We start from the raw sequence: 16,380 nt of genomic DNA, 5'->3' as shown, positions 1-16,380 counted from the left end.
ATCTCTCCTTCTATTTTCAATGATAGCCTAGCTGGATAGAGTATTCTTGGCTGCATGTTTTTCTTATTTAGTGCTCTGAATATATCATGCCAGTTCTTTCTGGCCTGCCAGGTCTCTGTGGATAAGTCCTTTTCCAATCTAATATTTTCACCATTGTATGTTATAGACTTATTGTCCCCGGCTGCTTTCAGTATTTTCTCTTTGTTGCTAAGAGTTGTAAATTTTACTATTAGATAACGGGGTGTGGACCTATTCTTACTGATTTTGAGGGGGGGTTCTCAGCGCCTCCTGGATTTTGATGCTTGTTCCCTTTGCCATTTTAGGGATATTCTCTCCAATAATTCTCTCCAATATATCTTCTGTTCCCCTCTCTCTTTCTTCTTCTTCTGGAATACCAATTATTCTAACATTGTTTGGTCTTATGGTGTCACTTATATCTCGAATTCTCCCCTCGTGGTCCAGTAATTCTTTGTCCCTCTTTTGCTCAACTTCTTTATTCTCTGTCATTTGGTCTTCTATATCACTAATTCTCTCTTCTGCCTCATTAATCCTAGCAGTAAGAGCCTCTATTTTTTATTGTACCTCATTAATAGCTTTTTTGATTTCAACTTGGTTAGATTTTAGTTCTTTTTTTCTCCAGAAAGGCCTTTTATTTATCCAGATAGGGTCTCTCTAATATCTTCCATGCCTTTTTCGAGTCCAGCTAGCACCTTCGGAATCGTCATTCTGAATTCTAGATCTGACATATTACCAATGTCCATATTGATTAGGTCCCTAGCCTTCAGTACTGCCTCTTGTTCTTTTTTTTGTGGTGAGTTTTTCCACCTTGTCATTTTATCCAGATAAGAATATATGAAGGAGTGAATAAAATACTAAAAGGTTGGCAAAGACCTCAGGAAAATGTGCTTTAACCAAATCAGAAGAGACCTGAAATCATGAGGGGGAAAGGGGGCAAAAAGAAGTTCAGAAAAAAAAAAAAAATTAAGAAAAAAATAAAAAGAAAAAATATAAAAAAGAAAATATTTATATTAGACTGGTGAATAGAACAGGGTCACCCACTTAATTTTGAGAGTATTTTGGTCTCTTAGAATAAACTACCTCCCAAAATTTTAAAGAATGAAAAACTTATATAAAGGTAAACATGGTGCAGGGATGGAATATGACTTACAAAGATGAAAATGTTTTTTGAAAAAATTTCTAAAAAAGGAGTTGATAAGTTGGTTGGGAGAATAAAGAAAAAGGAAGTGGAGAGAATTTGCTCAGGCTGGAGACTAGAACAAGACTTGTGCTAGATTTAGGGTATATTTTGATCTATTAGAAGAAGTTGTATCTCAGATTTTTTTAGAAGCAAAAACCCTATGTGTATCCAAAAAATAAAGTTAGATACAATGAAGGATAAAATATGGCTATAATAATGAAGGTTCATAAAACAATTTTTTATGAAAGGTATTGTTAAGATAAACTACTTTAAAAAACATTAAAAGAGGAAAGAGTAAAAGTTAAAAAAAGTTTAAAACAATTTTAGCATAAGAAAAAATAAAATTAAAAATTAAGTTTGCAAGACTTAAGAATCATGGGGAGAAAGCCATGAATTCTATGCTTTGCTTTCTCCTCCTCTGGAATTCCGCTGTTCTTCTTGGTAAGTGAACTTGGTCTTGGCTGGATTTCTTGCTGATCTTCTGGGGGAGGGGCCTGTTGTAGTGATTCTCAAGTGTCTTTGCCCCAGGCGGAATTGCACCGCCCTTAACCACAGGCCAGGCTAAGTAATCTGCTCAGGTTCGCTTTCAGGATCTTTTGTTCCCTGACCGCTTTCTGTAGAGTTGTGGAGGACAGGAATGAAAATGGTGGCCTTCCAAAATTAGCAAGACAGGAAACAACATGTGTTGGAGAGGATGTGGAGAAAGGGGAGCCCTCTTACACTGTTGGTGGGAATGCAAGTTGGTGCAGCCACTTTGGGAAACAGTGTGGAGATTCCTCAAGAAATTAAAAATTTTATTTATTTATTTGACAGAGATCATAAGTAGGCAGAGAGGCAGACAGAGAGGAGGAAGCAGGCTCCCTGCTGAGCAGAGAGCCCAATGAGGAGCTCAATAGGGGGCTCGATCCCAGAACCATGGGATCATGACCTGAGTCTTAGGCGAGGCTTTAACCCACTGAGCCATCCAGGTGCCCCAGATTGTCGTTTTTCAAATAGAAATAGTAGAGCCTGAAAAAGTAGCTAATTCAGCACACACCAAAGCAATTATACAAGTACTTTTCCGTGAGATAGACATACTTCCGTAAGTGGCAGAAGGGCTTTATATGTACTCATTTCAGCTCTCTCAAATAAATAAATAAAATCTTTAAAAAAAAAATCGTTTTGGGCGCCTGGGTGGCTCAGTGGGTTAAGCCTCTGCCTTCGGCTCAGGTCATGATCTCAGGGTCCTGGGATCGAGTCCCGCATCGGGCTCTCTGCTCAGCAGGGAACCTTCTTCCCTCTCTCTCTCTCTCTCTGCCTGCCTCCCTGTCTACTTGTGATCTCTCTCTGTCAAATCAATAAATAAAATCTTAAAAAAAAATCGTTTTGATCTTACTGATCCCTTGATACTGTTTCTAGTCACCCCTAAGGTCTATGGATCACACCTTGAGAATCATTGATACAGAGATTGGTTGGCAAACTTTGTGTAAAGGACCACATCGTAAATATTTTAGGCTTTGCAGGTGGTATGGTTTCTATCCATCCTACTCAACTAGCAAGAGAGAAGTGAGTTAATATAAATGAATAGGTGTGGCTATTTCGCAGTAAAACTTCAACTACGCAACAAATAAAAGCTGGATCTTCCCTGCAGGCCATTGTTTGTTTGCCTATGGTCTAGAATATCTCATCTTTGCATCTTGTTTTCTATAATGTGGGCCATCACATCCAGGTTTCAGGCAATAAATCTATCAGTCTGTTAACATTGAATCTGGAGTCTCTGATTATTGTATCCCTTACAGATAATTTTGGCCCAAGTTACCATTATGTTTGCCTTTCCTTTTCTAACTCCTCTTGGCTCTATCCCCATACATATTTCCTATATTTCTATCAAAATAAGTGAAAAATTTTCCAGTTGCAATTCCTCCTTGGTTAATTTTTAACTCCCCTGGGATCTGGGATTTGGAAGTAGAGATGGGTCTGGAAGTAATTAAATAGTAGGGAGCCAGTTGAGAAGGATCAGCTTGTTGATTGGGAACCTCAGGCAAACTGGCACTAATCTTTTCAGATGAGGGAGTAAAGGCTGCTGCTGCTGGCAAGGAAGGCTTGGTGGGATTGGTAGGGACAGCTGTGGCATTTCTAAAACCTTGCCACCTTAATCACCTGATCCACACAGGTATAGGTATCAGCTCTTCTGCCATGGAATGCCCTAATCTCCCAGAGTTCTGTTTTGCACTGACAGGTCATTACTGCCTTCAGATCAAAGCAGGTCAGAGAATCAATTCCAGATTCCTGTCTTTATGCTTTTTTCCCCAAGGATCATATTTGTATCTGTCAGAATTGAATTTAGAAAACAGAATCTCTTTTAAATATTCCAGGATTAAAGGGTTTAATATTAGAATTAGGTCTTCCCAAACTCATAGAAGTTCTAAGGGAGGGACATGGTAAAGGAGTTACTGCCAAAGACCTGAAAATCTGTAGGTTCAAAGCCATCTGAAGCACCAGAAGTGGGTAGCTAGTTAGAAACTTGCTACAGTTTCTTGGAGATGTTCACCAGTTGTCTACTGTAACACCAGTGCAGGTAGTTCACTTGGAAACCCCTCATAAATTGAACAGCACACATAGCTGGTCATAGCCACTTCTACAGAATGACAAACTCTTTTCCTTAGCATTCCAGATCTTGTGTATCTTGTGTATCTTTCATTGGCAAACTTGAATTCCGAGCTTACTGGGAAGGGGGTTCTGGTTGACATAGTTTCTAGGCTTCTCTGTCATGCAGGAGAAACACTTGAAAAAAAAATGTGGAAATCTTTGAGCAGAAATGATACTGGGATGATGATATGATCCAGCACATCTCCCTGCTTTCCACCACTTGGTTGGTTGCAAATATGCCAGAAGCAGTATGGAGAGAGCAACTGTGTGGGAGAAGCATCAGCAAGATAGAAATAAAAGTATTAATTTTATCTGTAATGTTAAAGAACTCCCAGAAATCAGTTAGGAAAAGGCAAGGTATTCATTAGAAAAATGGACAGAGTATATGAATAACCAGATCAATGAAAAAATACAAATAGCCAATATGTGAATAGTTTTTAGTCTACCTGGGATTAAGGAAATGCAAAATTAAAGTAATATACATTTTTTCCCATATAACTAGGGAAAAATTAAATCAGTATTTAATAGGGGAAGGGGCTTTCTCATACACCTGTGTACAAAGAAAATGAGTTCAGAGAATGTGTGTGTGTCTGTGGTTACAAATCTGCCTACTATACTGTTTATAGCTATACCTCCAGGGAGTAGTTGATATAGATCTGGGTGAGTATAGGAAGAGCATTTCAGTTTTACAGACTTAATCTTAAAAACGTTTAAAACCCACAGTAAACAATATTTGTTTACTAGGCCCATATCTAATATAACGATAGGAAATAGTTCAGGCATCATGACAGTCTAGTTTGTATTCAATGCAAATTTTCTAGAAATGTTGGGTATAAAAGAATCTTTTGGCTAGTATACACTAATTTATTAATGGTGGGGTAACCTATCAACCAGAAATGATTTATTTCAGGTTCTATGTAAGAGTGTGGAAACTTCCAACTGATAACAAATGTATCTGCTTCCTTCAGTTCTAATTTCCAGGCCGTTTTGGGATAATAATATAAGACAGGATTATGTAAGTTTAGATTGCGGGTACCCAGCACATACGTATCTCCTTACTCCCCAAAGAAAGTATGGCTGTGGTGCTACAAAAAAACAAAACTTACTTTAGCTGTTACTATTCCATTGCTGGGGTTAATTCCCCCTGATGACAGCGCCATTTGAGGTTGTAGAGTAGTATAAAATACAATGGAATGGTGTGGCTAACGGTTCCCTGGAACCTTTTCTAACAGGAGCCTCAATGTGACATAGCATATATAATCACAAGAAACCCCTGTCCCCAACACAGTAGGATTATTGTTGTTTGTGTCTTAAGCTCACCTTTATTTGTTTTTGCCACCAAAAGTCTTTTATCATATGAATCAGTATATACCTAATCATTTAATGTGCTCATTCTGGGTATTTGGAATGATTGTGTATTTACAAAGGTAATGATCCTGTATTTCAGGGATCAAGCCCCACGTCGGGCTTCCTGCTCAACAGGGAGTCTGCTTCTTCCTCTCCCTCTGCTCCTCCCCCGGCTCTTGCTCTCTCTCTGTCTTTGTCTATCACTCTCTCTCAAATAAATAAGTAATCTTTAAATCTAAAAAAAAAGTTCAAAGAGACAATGATGTCTGCACATTCTTGTATGCCTAGAACTGTCTTCTCCCCTACCTGCCTCATCCTAGCACAGCAGACACTTGAAGTAAAGGTGCATCAGGCAGCCCAAAGTTAAAAGACCCCTAGAAATTACAAATACTACCCATCTTTGTGCATAACACACACACACACACACACACACACACACACACACCATACTCTCTTACAGGATTCTTAGCATCTTTTTCTCATGCTGAAATCTCTCCTTTCTTTGTTACTGTGCTCCATATTCTCACCAAAATCCTCATAACAGTCTTTGACAAACCTAAATTTATATTCTGTCATTCTTTCTAGACAAGATTCTTTAATGACTTTACCTTGTACTGCTGAGAAAATCCAAAATACTTTTTGTTCGTGATCTGGCTTCCCCGTGCTTCTCTAACTTCATTCCTCACTATGGTCGCCCTGCTTACCTGCCTGAAACCTGGCTTTTTGTTTTTCCTGTAACAACTCACCTATCCTATAATTGTAGGGATAATTCTTCAAAGTATAACCCTTACTTGCCAAAGGTAGACATTAGGCAGTGTTGAAGAAAACCTAATACTTAAACCCTGCCTATACCAATTTGAATCCTTAACACTTTATTGTTAGTATGTTGAGTCCATATTTATATTCTGGTTCCTGAGTAACACCTTGATTTATGTAGCTTGTCAGGTTTCCATCTGCGCTCTAATTTTTACCTTCCATACTCCTCTAGCCCTAAAGGAAGAACTTTGAAAACAAATCTTTCACCTTTTCCTTTCTACTGCCTAAGGGATTAGGTGATTTCCTAATTGAAATCTTTCTGTAAACTAAGAAATCTCAAACTTTGATAGAGGTAATATTTCTCTAACTGCATATTTCATGTTTGGCCATTTAAAACCATCCCTTAGAGGAAAATCGGCCACAAAATGATATGAATTGCTTGATTTTATCAGTAAAGTTGGAAGAATGAATAAAAGAATCACAACAGGGGCGCCTGGGTGGCTCAGTGGGTAAAGCCGCTGCCTTCGGCTCAGGTCATGATCTCAGGGTCCTGGGATCGAGCCCCGCATCGGGCTCTCTGCTCAGCAGTAAGCCTGCTTCCTCCTCTCTCTGCCTGACTCTCTGCCTACTTGTGATCTCTCTCTCTCTGTCAAATAAATAAATAAAATCTTAAAAATAAAATAAAACTGTGTAAATGCACATTTAAAGCAATCAGTTGACTTAGTCACTAAAATAGTTTAGGAATATTTGCTAACATGGCAGCCTCTTTCATGTGGTTTAACATATTTATAACTCCTTTGGTGAGATTAATTATCTACTTCATGGGCAAACTTTTGATGTAAAAGATTATTAGGTTGCCATTTGCAATGACGTGGATGGAACTAGAGGGTATTATGCTGAGTGAAATAAATCAGTCAGAGAAAGGCAGTTATAATATGATCTCTCTGATATGAGGAATTTGGAGGCAGAGTGGGGGGTTTGAGGGTTAGGGAAGGAAAATATGAAATAAGATGGGATCAGGAGGGAGACAAACCATAAGAGACTCTTAATCTTTGAAAACAAACTGAGAGTTGCTGGGGGGTGGGAGGTAGGGAGAGGGTGGTTGCATTATAGACATTGGGGAGGGTATGTGCTATGGTGAGTGCTATGAAATGGGTAAGCCTGATGATTCACAGACCTGTACCCTGGTGCAAATAATACATTATATGTTAATAAGAACAATTTTTTAAAAAGATTATTAGATTGAAAGATAAAATTATTTACTTCTATATCAGAAATTACAATACTTACTAACTTGTGTTTGGGCTTTTTCTCCTTGTGTGTCCTCTTCTCTTACCTCTGGTGTTTGGTCTGCAACCCCTTAGGGGGTAGCTAGTTTTGAGGGAGGTGAATATGAATGATCAATATGTAGATTTGCTGTGTGAACATTTAAGTTCCCTTTTAGTTTTGTGTTATTTGCTCACTAATTAACAAAATGAACTAAAACCTATTTAAAAAATTAAGAAGGACTTTTCAATGTATGTGATCCTCACATATGTGTTTGTTTCCTTCTTTCTCTGTCATGTGCATTACAGTTCTGGGATTAGCAGAGCTAATTGAGCTCTTGAGAGGCATATTGATTCGTTATATTGAAAACATTCCCAGTGCAGGTAGAAGCAAGTTATCCTGAATTTATCAAATGTAATCATTATAGGCATTTACCATGTTGGTGTCAGTATATAATCGCTGTTAAACTTTCCCTTTCACTTGCTTCCCTTTCCTTAGTAGATAAAAAGGGTGGAGGATTACATAGAATTATCTCTAAATAATTAATTACTATTCGGTTTAAGGAAGGTATATAGCCTTTCTGATGCCAGCTAATTGTGATATTTGGTATATTTATGATTATATATTATTTAAAAAAAAAATTTAATACTGTATGTAATTTTCAAGTCTTGCCATTGAATCTACCAGAGAAGATTCCTCAAGCCTAGTTGCTGAACTTCAAGAAAAGCTTCAGGAAGAAAAAGCAAAGTTTCTAGAACAACTTGAAGAGCAAGAGAAACGAAAGAATGAAGAAATGCAAAATGTTCGAACATCTCTGATTGCTGAACAACAGGTATGTTCCCCAACCCTTGTTTCTTTTATTTCAGGTCTAAAGAAGATAAACATAAATTAACAAATATAATTTTTTTGTGTAACTCAGGGCATCTTATATCTTACATATGATTTTCCTGCATTGACCCTGTCATACTTATTAAATATCCTCATGATAAAAGCATTTTCGATTCAGATTAGGTTTTTTGTAAAATGAAAGTGCTTCTACTACTTTGCACATGATATTTGAATTTTTCCCCCAAGCTCTCAGATTTTATTACTCTAAATTACATGCTGATCTGTACAAATTTCTTATGCTTTCTATAATTTTTGTCCATGTGACAGCCTAGTGGTACATAATCGTGGCCTACTGTTGAATTTTGCTGATTCACTTTATTAATAATATTGAGGAATGGTGAGAAGGTAAAGCTTATATGGGAAACGGTCACAGACCACTAAGGACTAGGTGTCAGCCTTCTTCGGGAGCTGTGTTTCACCTCAGGCACTTGGAGAGAAAATGAAGGAAATCCACAGTTAGATTTGTACTACTGGGGTGGAGAGAAAGAGTGGAGAACTGCTAGACATGGGCAGCTGTGGGGACAGTGGATTCCTGCTGTGACAGATCAGGGCAGGGAGAATAATGACCTGCTTTTTTTACCCCAAGGAATGCCTTTCTGAAACAGGTAACATATTGCAGTTGATACACACATTTGTTCAATATATGTGGTATTTTCCTTTTCCTGTAGTGGTGTGATTACATTTAGGTCTTTGTAGAATTCAAGAAGAGTATAGAAGTGTAGTTCAAAACCTGTAGGAACTTTCTATTTTAAGCCTTAAGGCTTGGGAAATGAAAGAAGAGCCTGAAAGGTGGAATAAGAAAAAATAACTAGAAAAAGGAAAAGTGTGGCTGTGGAAGCCAACAAAATTAAGTGTTCAGGGAGGTGGAGTAGCAACCAGTTTTAAGGAAGAATTACCAATGAAGAGATCATTAATGATGTCTCTGTTTTTAAAAAATTCCTTTGTATATGTCTTAGATATATTTATATATACATCTATGTTTAAAATGTATCTTCCATTCACTTTCTTTCTCTGTGTGCTCTTTTGTGAACTAATATGCAGTTTTTGATTTGATGGATTAATTGGCTGAAATATGCTGTTATAAATATTTGGGATGAATTAACTGACTAAAACACTATTATAAATATTTGTTAATTTTCTATACATACATAATATATGGAGAAATGGCTTAACAAATGACTTAGCATCATAAATGTTCAAGGCATCTTCATGTATGCTTTCTGGCTAGAAATGGTATTTAACTCAATCTTTAATGAATTAACTAATTTTGATCTAAAAATGCCATATTAAGTCATCTCCCAGTTTTTAGCACTATTGGCATTATGCATTGATCGAAAGATCATAGATTATTAAATTTGGAATTGGAAATGCTGGGCAGATGGGAAGAATCAATTTAGATCATTTACCATTCAGCTATTGCTTTTAAGTTTAAAGAAGATCTTAATGGAGATCTTATAAATGAAATTGTTAACAATTCAGTCATCTTTATAAAAGAAACTGTGGTTAGAATTGCCAGATGGGCTTATGAGATCTGTGTAGGCACTTTGATATGTGTTTCACAGTAGGAAAGTTTTTATAAAAAATTAAAGGAGTAACAGATCCGGTTATTATTAAATTCATGTGCAGTGGCTATTGCAAATGTCCAGAAAGGAGAAGAAGATGGGATAAAGTCATCTCTCTAAAAATTACTGTGGTAATCAAGACTTAGCTGTAAGACAAAAGGAAGATTCCAGAAGCAGTAAGATTATTAAAGAAAAAGTAAAGTGGATAACAGCACTTGTTTTTTTTCTTCCCAATTTTAAAATCATCTGCTAATGCTTTTCCTTTGACAATAGATATGTAGATAATAATGAAAAAATAGAATTCATTTTTAAGGTATTAAATTGGAGCATATCTTAATATGGAACCTCAGGACAACCCAGTCACATTGTTTTTACCACAGTAGGACATTCTTATCAAAAATTAACATCATTTGTGAATTGCACTTTATCTTCTCCACATACAAATGCACTATGCAAAAATATTTGCTAGTTTCTTTAGCCCTAGCTGCTGTGTACATGCAGGTAATTTAAGTAGTTGTCATTCTCTTGTTCCAGACCAATTTTAACACTGTTTTAACAAGAGAGAAAATGAAAAAAGAAAACATAATCAATGATCTTAGTGATAAGTTGAAAAGTACAATGCAACAGCAAGAACGAGATAAAGGTTAGTAATATTTCACAATATATTTTTAATTTATTTTTAAAATTAAAAAATCACATGAAATGTTTTATAATGTTATTTCAACTTGGGGGGGCCTTCAGATTTGATAGAGTCACTATCTGAAGATCGAGCTCGTTTGCTTGAGGAAAAGAAAAAACTTGAAGAAGAAGTCAGTAAGCTGCGTAGTAGCAGTTTTGTTCCTTCAGCATATGTAGCTGCAGCCCCAGAACTTTATGGAGCTTGTGCACCTGAACTCCCAGGTGAAACAGAGAGATCAGCCATGGAAACACAAGATGAAGGAAAAGTTGATTCAGCAATGGAGACAAGCATGATGTCTGTACAGTAAGTACATATGTCTTCAACTGCCTTAAGTAATACATGCTTTTACAGCACTAGTGCATTTCTCTAAGCTGAAAGCACTCAAGATAGGAAATACGTGTAGCACTATGGGTTGCTCACAGCCCTTATATCTGAAAGTTGTGCCATTTTAATTCGTTTAAGCTATAGATTTGAGAAATATTTTAATACTGCTGATTGTGTGTATATGAGTCACTTTGACCTGTTATACTTTTTATGTGCACCAGACTTTTCATAGGCCTCCAAGATAACGATCATTGCAGTAGTGTCAGACTATTTTTATTTATAGAACTGTTTAAATTTTGAGGCCCATTAACTTGAGGAACAGGCATTACTATAGTAATAAATATATTTATTTTGATGAGTGTGTATTGGGTGGGAGAAGGCAGAGGAGTTTTTTTAAAAAGTAAAAATGCAGCTTTCCATTTGGTTTAAAAAAAAAGGAGTAGAAACTGGTTAACTTGAATCTTGGAAAGATATAAGACTTTAAGACCGTATGTGAAAAATAGAGAAATGAACTAATTCAGAAAGGCAAGGCACAAACCTCTAAAGAACCCATGGTAATTAGAAAATGTAAATGACAGGGACGCCTGGGTGGCTCAGTTGGTTAAGCAGCTGCCTTCGGCTCAGGTCATGATCCCAGGGTCCTGGGATCGAGTCCCACATCGGGCTCCTTGCTTGGCGGGGAGCCTGCTTCTCCCTCTGCCTCTGCCTGCCATTCTGTCTGCCTGTGCTCGCTCTCTCTCTCTCTGACAAATAAATAAATAAAATCTTTAAAAAAAAAAAAAAAAAGAAAAAAGAAAATGTAAATGACAGAAATAAGTCAAAATATGTGGAGAGTTAACTGACCTAATGACAAAACCTCAGGGGAAAAAAAAAAAAAAGATCCAATTCTACATATGAGAAGCACCTAAAGAAAAATGATAAGGGGAAAAATATATAAGCTACTCAAAGCAATAGTTTTTATAAATTTAAGAAAAAGTTTTCATATTTAGAGAGGGCACAGTTTTACCATAAGCAATTCATTGTTAGCTTGTAGATGCTTGAAAATGTAACTTCTATCAATTGCATATGAACGAAAAATGGATTAAAACTAGAATGAGAGGGGCGCCTGGGTGGCTCAGAGGGTTAAGCTTCTGCCTTCAGCTCAGGTCATGATCTCAGGGTCCTGGGATCGAGCCCCGCACCGTGCTCTCTCCTCAGCGGGGAGCCCATTTCTCCCTCTCTCTGCCGGCCTCTCTGCCTACTTGTGATCTCTGTTGATAAATAAATAAAATCTTAAAAAAAAAAAAAAAAACCTAGAATGAGAACGTTTCAGAGCCATATTAACAGTAGAGTTTCCTCTTAGGGCACAGTGAAGTAAAAAATAAAACAATACAGAAACAGTCAAGAAAATTCACTATACACCAGATCACAAAGGAAATCTCAAAGGTCTAAATATTGATATAATTCCAGCCACTAAACATAAGTGATTGAAAATCAGTAACAAACATAGAAGTTTACACATTTCGAAATCTGAATACCTGTATATTCAACGTAGATATTGATAAGAAAATGGAAATTTAGTTATTTAAATCTAAACAAAAGTATCAAAAAATGAGAGATACTAAGAAGGCGGTAACACTGGAAGAATTACATAATCTCAAGTATCTGTATTAGAAAATGAAATTGATAAAATTTGAGATATGAGACATAAATATCAAGCAAAAAGTAGGTATAAGTAAATATGTGGAATGAATAGAACCATAACTGCAGGTATGGTTTTAAAAATTATACAGAATAAGATAAAAGTTAATCTCAGTTGTTAATATAAGTGTAAAAAGTCCACAAGACAATTCCGGCATTTCAAATACGATGGAGTATTAAGATGATCATCATGACTCAGTGGAGTATTTCAGGAATGCAATAATTAAAAACTTAGTAAGCTATGAATAGAAGTGAACTTTGTTAGTCTGAGAGAGTATACATGAAACATAGCAAACATATTCAATGTTGAAACATTTAGAAGCATTTTCCATAATTTTAGGAAGAATGCCAGAATGCCAGCTGTCACCATCACCATTCTGCAAGACAATAAACAATAAAAATTGGCAAGTAAAGTCTTAACTGTCATGATATCATGATAATATCCTTTTCAAACCACATAGACCTAACAGACTACTAATAGTAGTAAGACTGCATCAGAGTATGTGTCTTAAATATATCAAAATAGAGCAGTTTGCATCTATTTACCAGCAAAAGCTGATGGGAATATATATATGTGTGTGTGTGTGTGTGTGTGTGTGTGTGTGTGTGTGTGTGTGTTTGTATGAGATCCCAATGAATCCCAATGAAAATATAAGGAAATAATTTGTTAGTAATGAATTTAACAAAAAATATGCAAGACCCTTGTGGAGGAAGCTGTAGAACTATATGAAAGGTACTAAAAGGCTTGATAGTTGAAGATGATGAAAGTATAGTGTTATAAAGATACTGTTTTTTCATCAAATTTATTCAGTTATTTATACCCATTTAAAATTTCAGCAGGATAAGTAGGTAAAATTTGATGTTGGATGTTAAAATTCATACAGAAAAATAAATGTGCAAAAAAACAGTTGATAACTTTCAAAAATATCAGCGAGTAGGAATTTATCCTGCTGGATGTTAAGATGCAGTCTTAAGCTATATAGATGATAATTCTATATATTGTTGATAAAGTCACAGGTAAATAGATTACTAGATTTGGTTGTCTTGAGTAAACCCATGGTTGTATGGAAATTGATGGCATTTTCAATCAGTTTGGAAGAAACGTGAGACATTGGAGTAATAACTGGTTGCTTATTGGTGGAGGGTAACCTGTATTTTATGTTATATACCAAAAAATACTACAGATGTATTAAAGACTGAAGATTTTTTTTAACATAGTAGCATTTCTTAAAGTAGACTGCTTTGAATGTGGAGTAGGGAAACATAAGGAAAAGACTAGTAAGTGTTACATTAAAATTTCTCTCTTCCTTTCTCTTATACACACACACACAGAAATTTTTTAATTTGATGGATATATCTGGTTCCTTGGTTGTGGTGGTGGTATCATAGTATATGCATATGTCTAGACCCATCAAGATGTGTATATGAAATGTATGTGTAGATTTTTGCATATCAATTATTAGACCTCAATGAAACTAAGAAAAAGAAAATTGAAGCTAGGGATAGTAATGCCAATTTGGTCCTTTTCTAATTGGCTTGTTAAATACGCTGGATTTCTACTTATTTCAACCAACTTTAGGAGTTTCCCTTTAATTTTCTGTTTGTGTTTCTAAAGTTATTTTAAATAACTTTAAATGCTTATTTTAGAAAAATTAAAAATGGTAGTTTAACAGTCATTCTTCAGGTTCCTTCTCTAAATAAGCAGTATCAGAACTAGCATTAAACTCCTTAGGAATTAAAATCTTAGAACCCTTCCAAGTCCTACTGAATGAGAAACTCCACATCAAATTCAGTTCTAATACTTAAGAAAATATCTCATAACTGTAGATTCAGATACTTTCAATAAAATACTAATAGTCCAAATCCAACAATACATAAAGGGGATTCTTATTGGGTTTATCCCAGGAATGCAATATTGGCCGAATATTTTAAAATTAGTTTATGTAATATACCCTATCAGTATCAATAAAGAGATACTTTATTTAAACACTCAGTAAAGCAGGAACTGAAGAGAACTTCCTTAACTTAATAAAAAGCATCTTACCCACAAGTAAGATCATACTCAGTGATGAAAGAATGAATGCTTTTCCCCTAAAAATTAAGAAGAAAAAGATCCGTTCTTCTATAAAGGGCACTCAGGCAATGAAAAGAAATTATAGTCATCCATTCCATATTGGAAAGGAAAAAATAAAACTATCTTTATTTTTATCTATAACATGTTCCTGTTATTGACAATCCCAAGAATTTCACTAAAAGTCTAAATACTTAGTAAGTTTAACAAAAGAAGTTCAAGACTTATACACTGAAGGTTATAAAATACTGTTTAACAAAATTGGAGACCTAAAAAAAATCCCATGTTCGTTGATTAGAAGACTTAATCTTGGAGCACCTAGCTGGCTCAGTCTTTAGAGCATACTAATCTTGATCTTGGGGTTGTAAATTCAAGCCCTACACCGGGTGTAGAGATTACTTAAAAATGAAATCTTAAAAAGGTGGGGGGGGGACTTAATCTTGTTGAGGTAGCAGTACTCTTGTGATGTGCAGATTCAGCACAATATTTGCTATTGAAGTATGCCTTTTTTGCAGAAGTGGACAGTGGGTCCTAAAATTCATATGGAAATGCAGTGAACTCAAAATAACCAAAACAATATGCAAAGAAGAATGAAGTTGGAAATGTACACATCCTTATTACAAAAATTAATACAAAGCTAGGACAATCAAGACGGTGGTGATAGCCTCATCTATATCTGTGTGTTTGTATATGTGAATGTATATGTTTATAAATCATTGAAAGTCCAGAAGTAAGCCCTCATAGTCAGTTGAACCCGTACATTATGGTCACAGCTGCCAAGACAACAATTCAATGGAGAAATAATAGCCTTTTTAAAAAATGGTGCTGGTACAGTTGGATATCCACATGAAAAGAGTGAAATTGGATCTTTTATTTACTTTACAAGACAGATTAACAAAGTGGACTTAAATGTAAAAGCTAAAATTATGAGTCTTTGTGACCTTATGTTAGGCAAAGCTTCTTCCTACAAGAATTAACATTTAGAAGATAGAATTCCTGCCTCAGTCAGGTTGCTTAAAATGTAATCTGTGAATTACATATGCAAAAGAACTTAAAACATTAAATTACAATACTACATTACCACTAATACCAGACCTACAAAGAGCCATAAGAGATTACTGTGTACAACTATTCCCAACAAATTGGACAATCTAGAAGACGTGGATACTTTCCTAGAAACATACAACCAAATAAGACTGAAACATGAAGAAAGAGAAGATCTCAACAGGCCAGTTAATAGTTAAGGAGATTGAATCTGTAATCAAAAACCTCCCAGCAAAGAAAAGTCCAGGACCAGATGGCATCTCTGGTGAATTCTGTCAAACATTTTTTTGAAGAAGAACTAATACCAAACCTCCTGAAACTCTTACAAAACATGGAAGAGGAAAGAACTCCACTGAACTCATTATATGAAGCCAGTATTACCCTGATACCAAAACCTGACAAGGGAAGGACAAGAAAAATCCAGAGCAATATTCCTAATGAACAGATGCAGAAATTGCCAACAAAATATTACTAAACTGAATTCAATAGTACATTACAAGGAGCACGCAGGGTGCCTGGGTGACTCAATCAGTTAAGTGTCTGCCTTCATCTCAGGTCAGGATCCCAGGGTCCCAGGATCGAGTCCCTCATTGGGCTCCCTGCTCAACTGGGAGTATGCTTCTCCCTTTACCCTTCACCCCACTCATGATCTCTCTTACTCGCTCTCTCTCTCAAATAAATAAAATAATAAAAAATAAAAGGATCCATCGTGATCAAGTGGGATTTATTCCAGGTATACAAGGGTAGCTCAGTATCTGCAAATTAATGTGATATATACCACATTAACAAAACAAAGGATGACAATCATTTAATCATTGCAATATATGAAAGAAAAAATGCATTTGACAAAATTTCCAGCGTCCCTTCATGATAAAAACTCTTAACAAAGTTAGGTGTATAGAGTGAATGTACCTCAGCATAATAAAGGCCATATATG

General features: G+C 35.8%; 1 protein-coding gene across 6 annotated transcripts in view; it reads left to right on the top strand.

Moving 5' to 3' along the window:
* The window catches only part of RB1CC1 (RB1 inducible coiled-coil 1), a 91,924-nt gene that overhangs the window by 61,795 nt on the left and 13,749 nt on the right, over nt 1–16,380 (top strand). For 4 of the 6 annotated variants that reach the window (XM_032846602.1, XM_032846599.1, XM_032846600.1 and 1 more), the window contains 3 exons: nt 7,862–8,027; nt 10,180–10,288; nt 10,387–10,627. In XM_032846602.1, coding sequence (XP_032702493.1) covers nt 7,862–8,027; nt 10,180–10,288; nt 10,387–10,627 — 516 coding nt within the window. Of the gene's footprint in view, nt 1–7,861; nt 8,028–10,179; nt 10,289–10,386; nt 10,628–12,668; nt 12,742–16,380 lie in introns of those variants that run through there. The other 2 variants (XM_032846604.1, XM_032846603.1) reach the window with 2 other exon arrangements.

The sequence above is a fragment of the Lontra canadensis genome, unplaced genomic scaffold, assembly GCF_010015895.1.
Source record: "Lontra canadensis isolate GAN:19392208 unplaced genomic scaffold, GSC_riverotter_1.0 scaffold177, whole genome shotgun sequence".
NCBI classification, from domain to species: domain Eukaryota; kingdom Metazoa; phylum Chordata; class Mammalia; order Carnivora; family Mustelidae; genus Lontra; species Lontra canadensis.
This window is presented reverse-complemented; position numbering and strand designations above follow the sequence as displayed.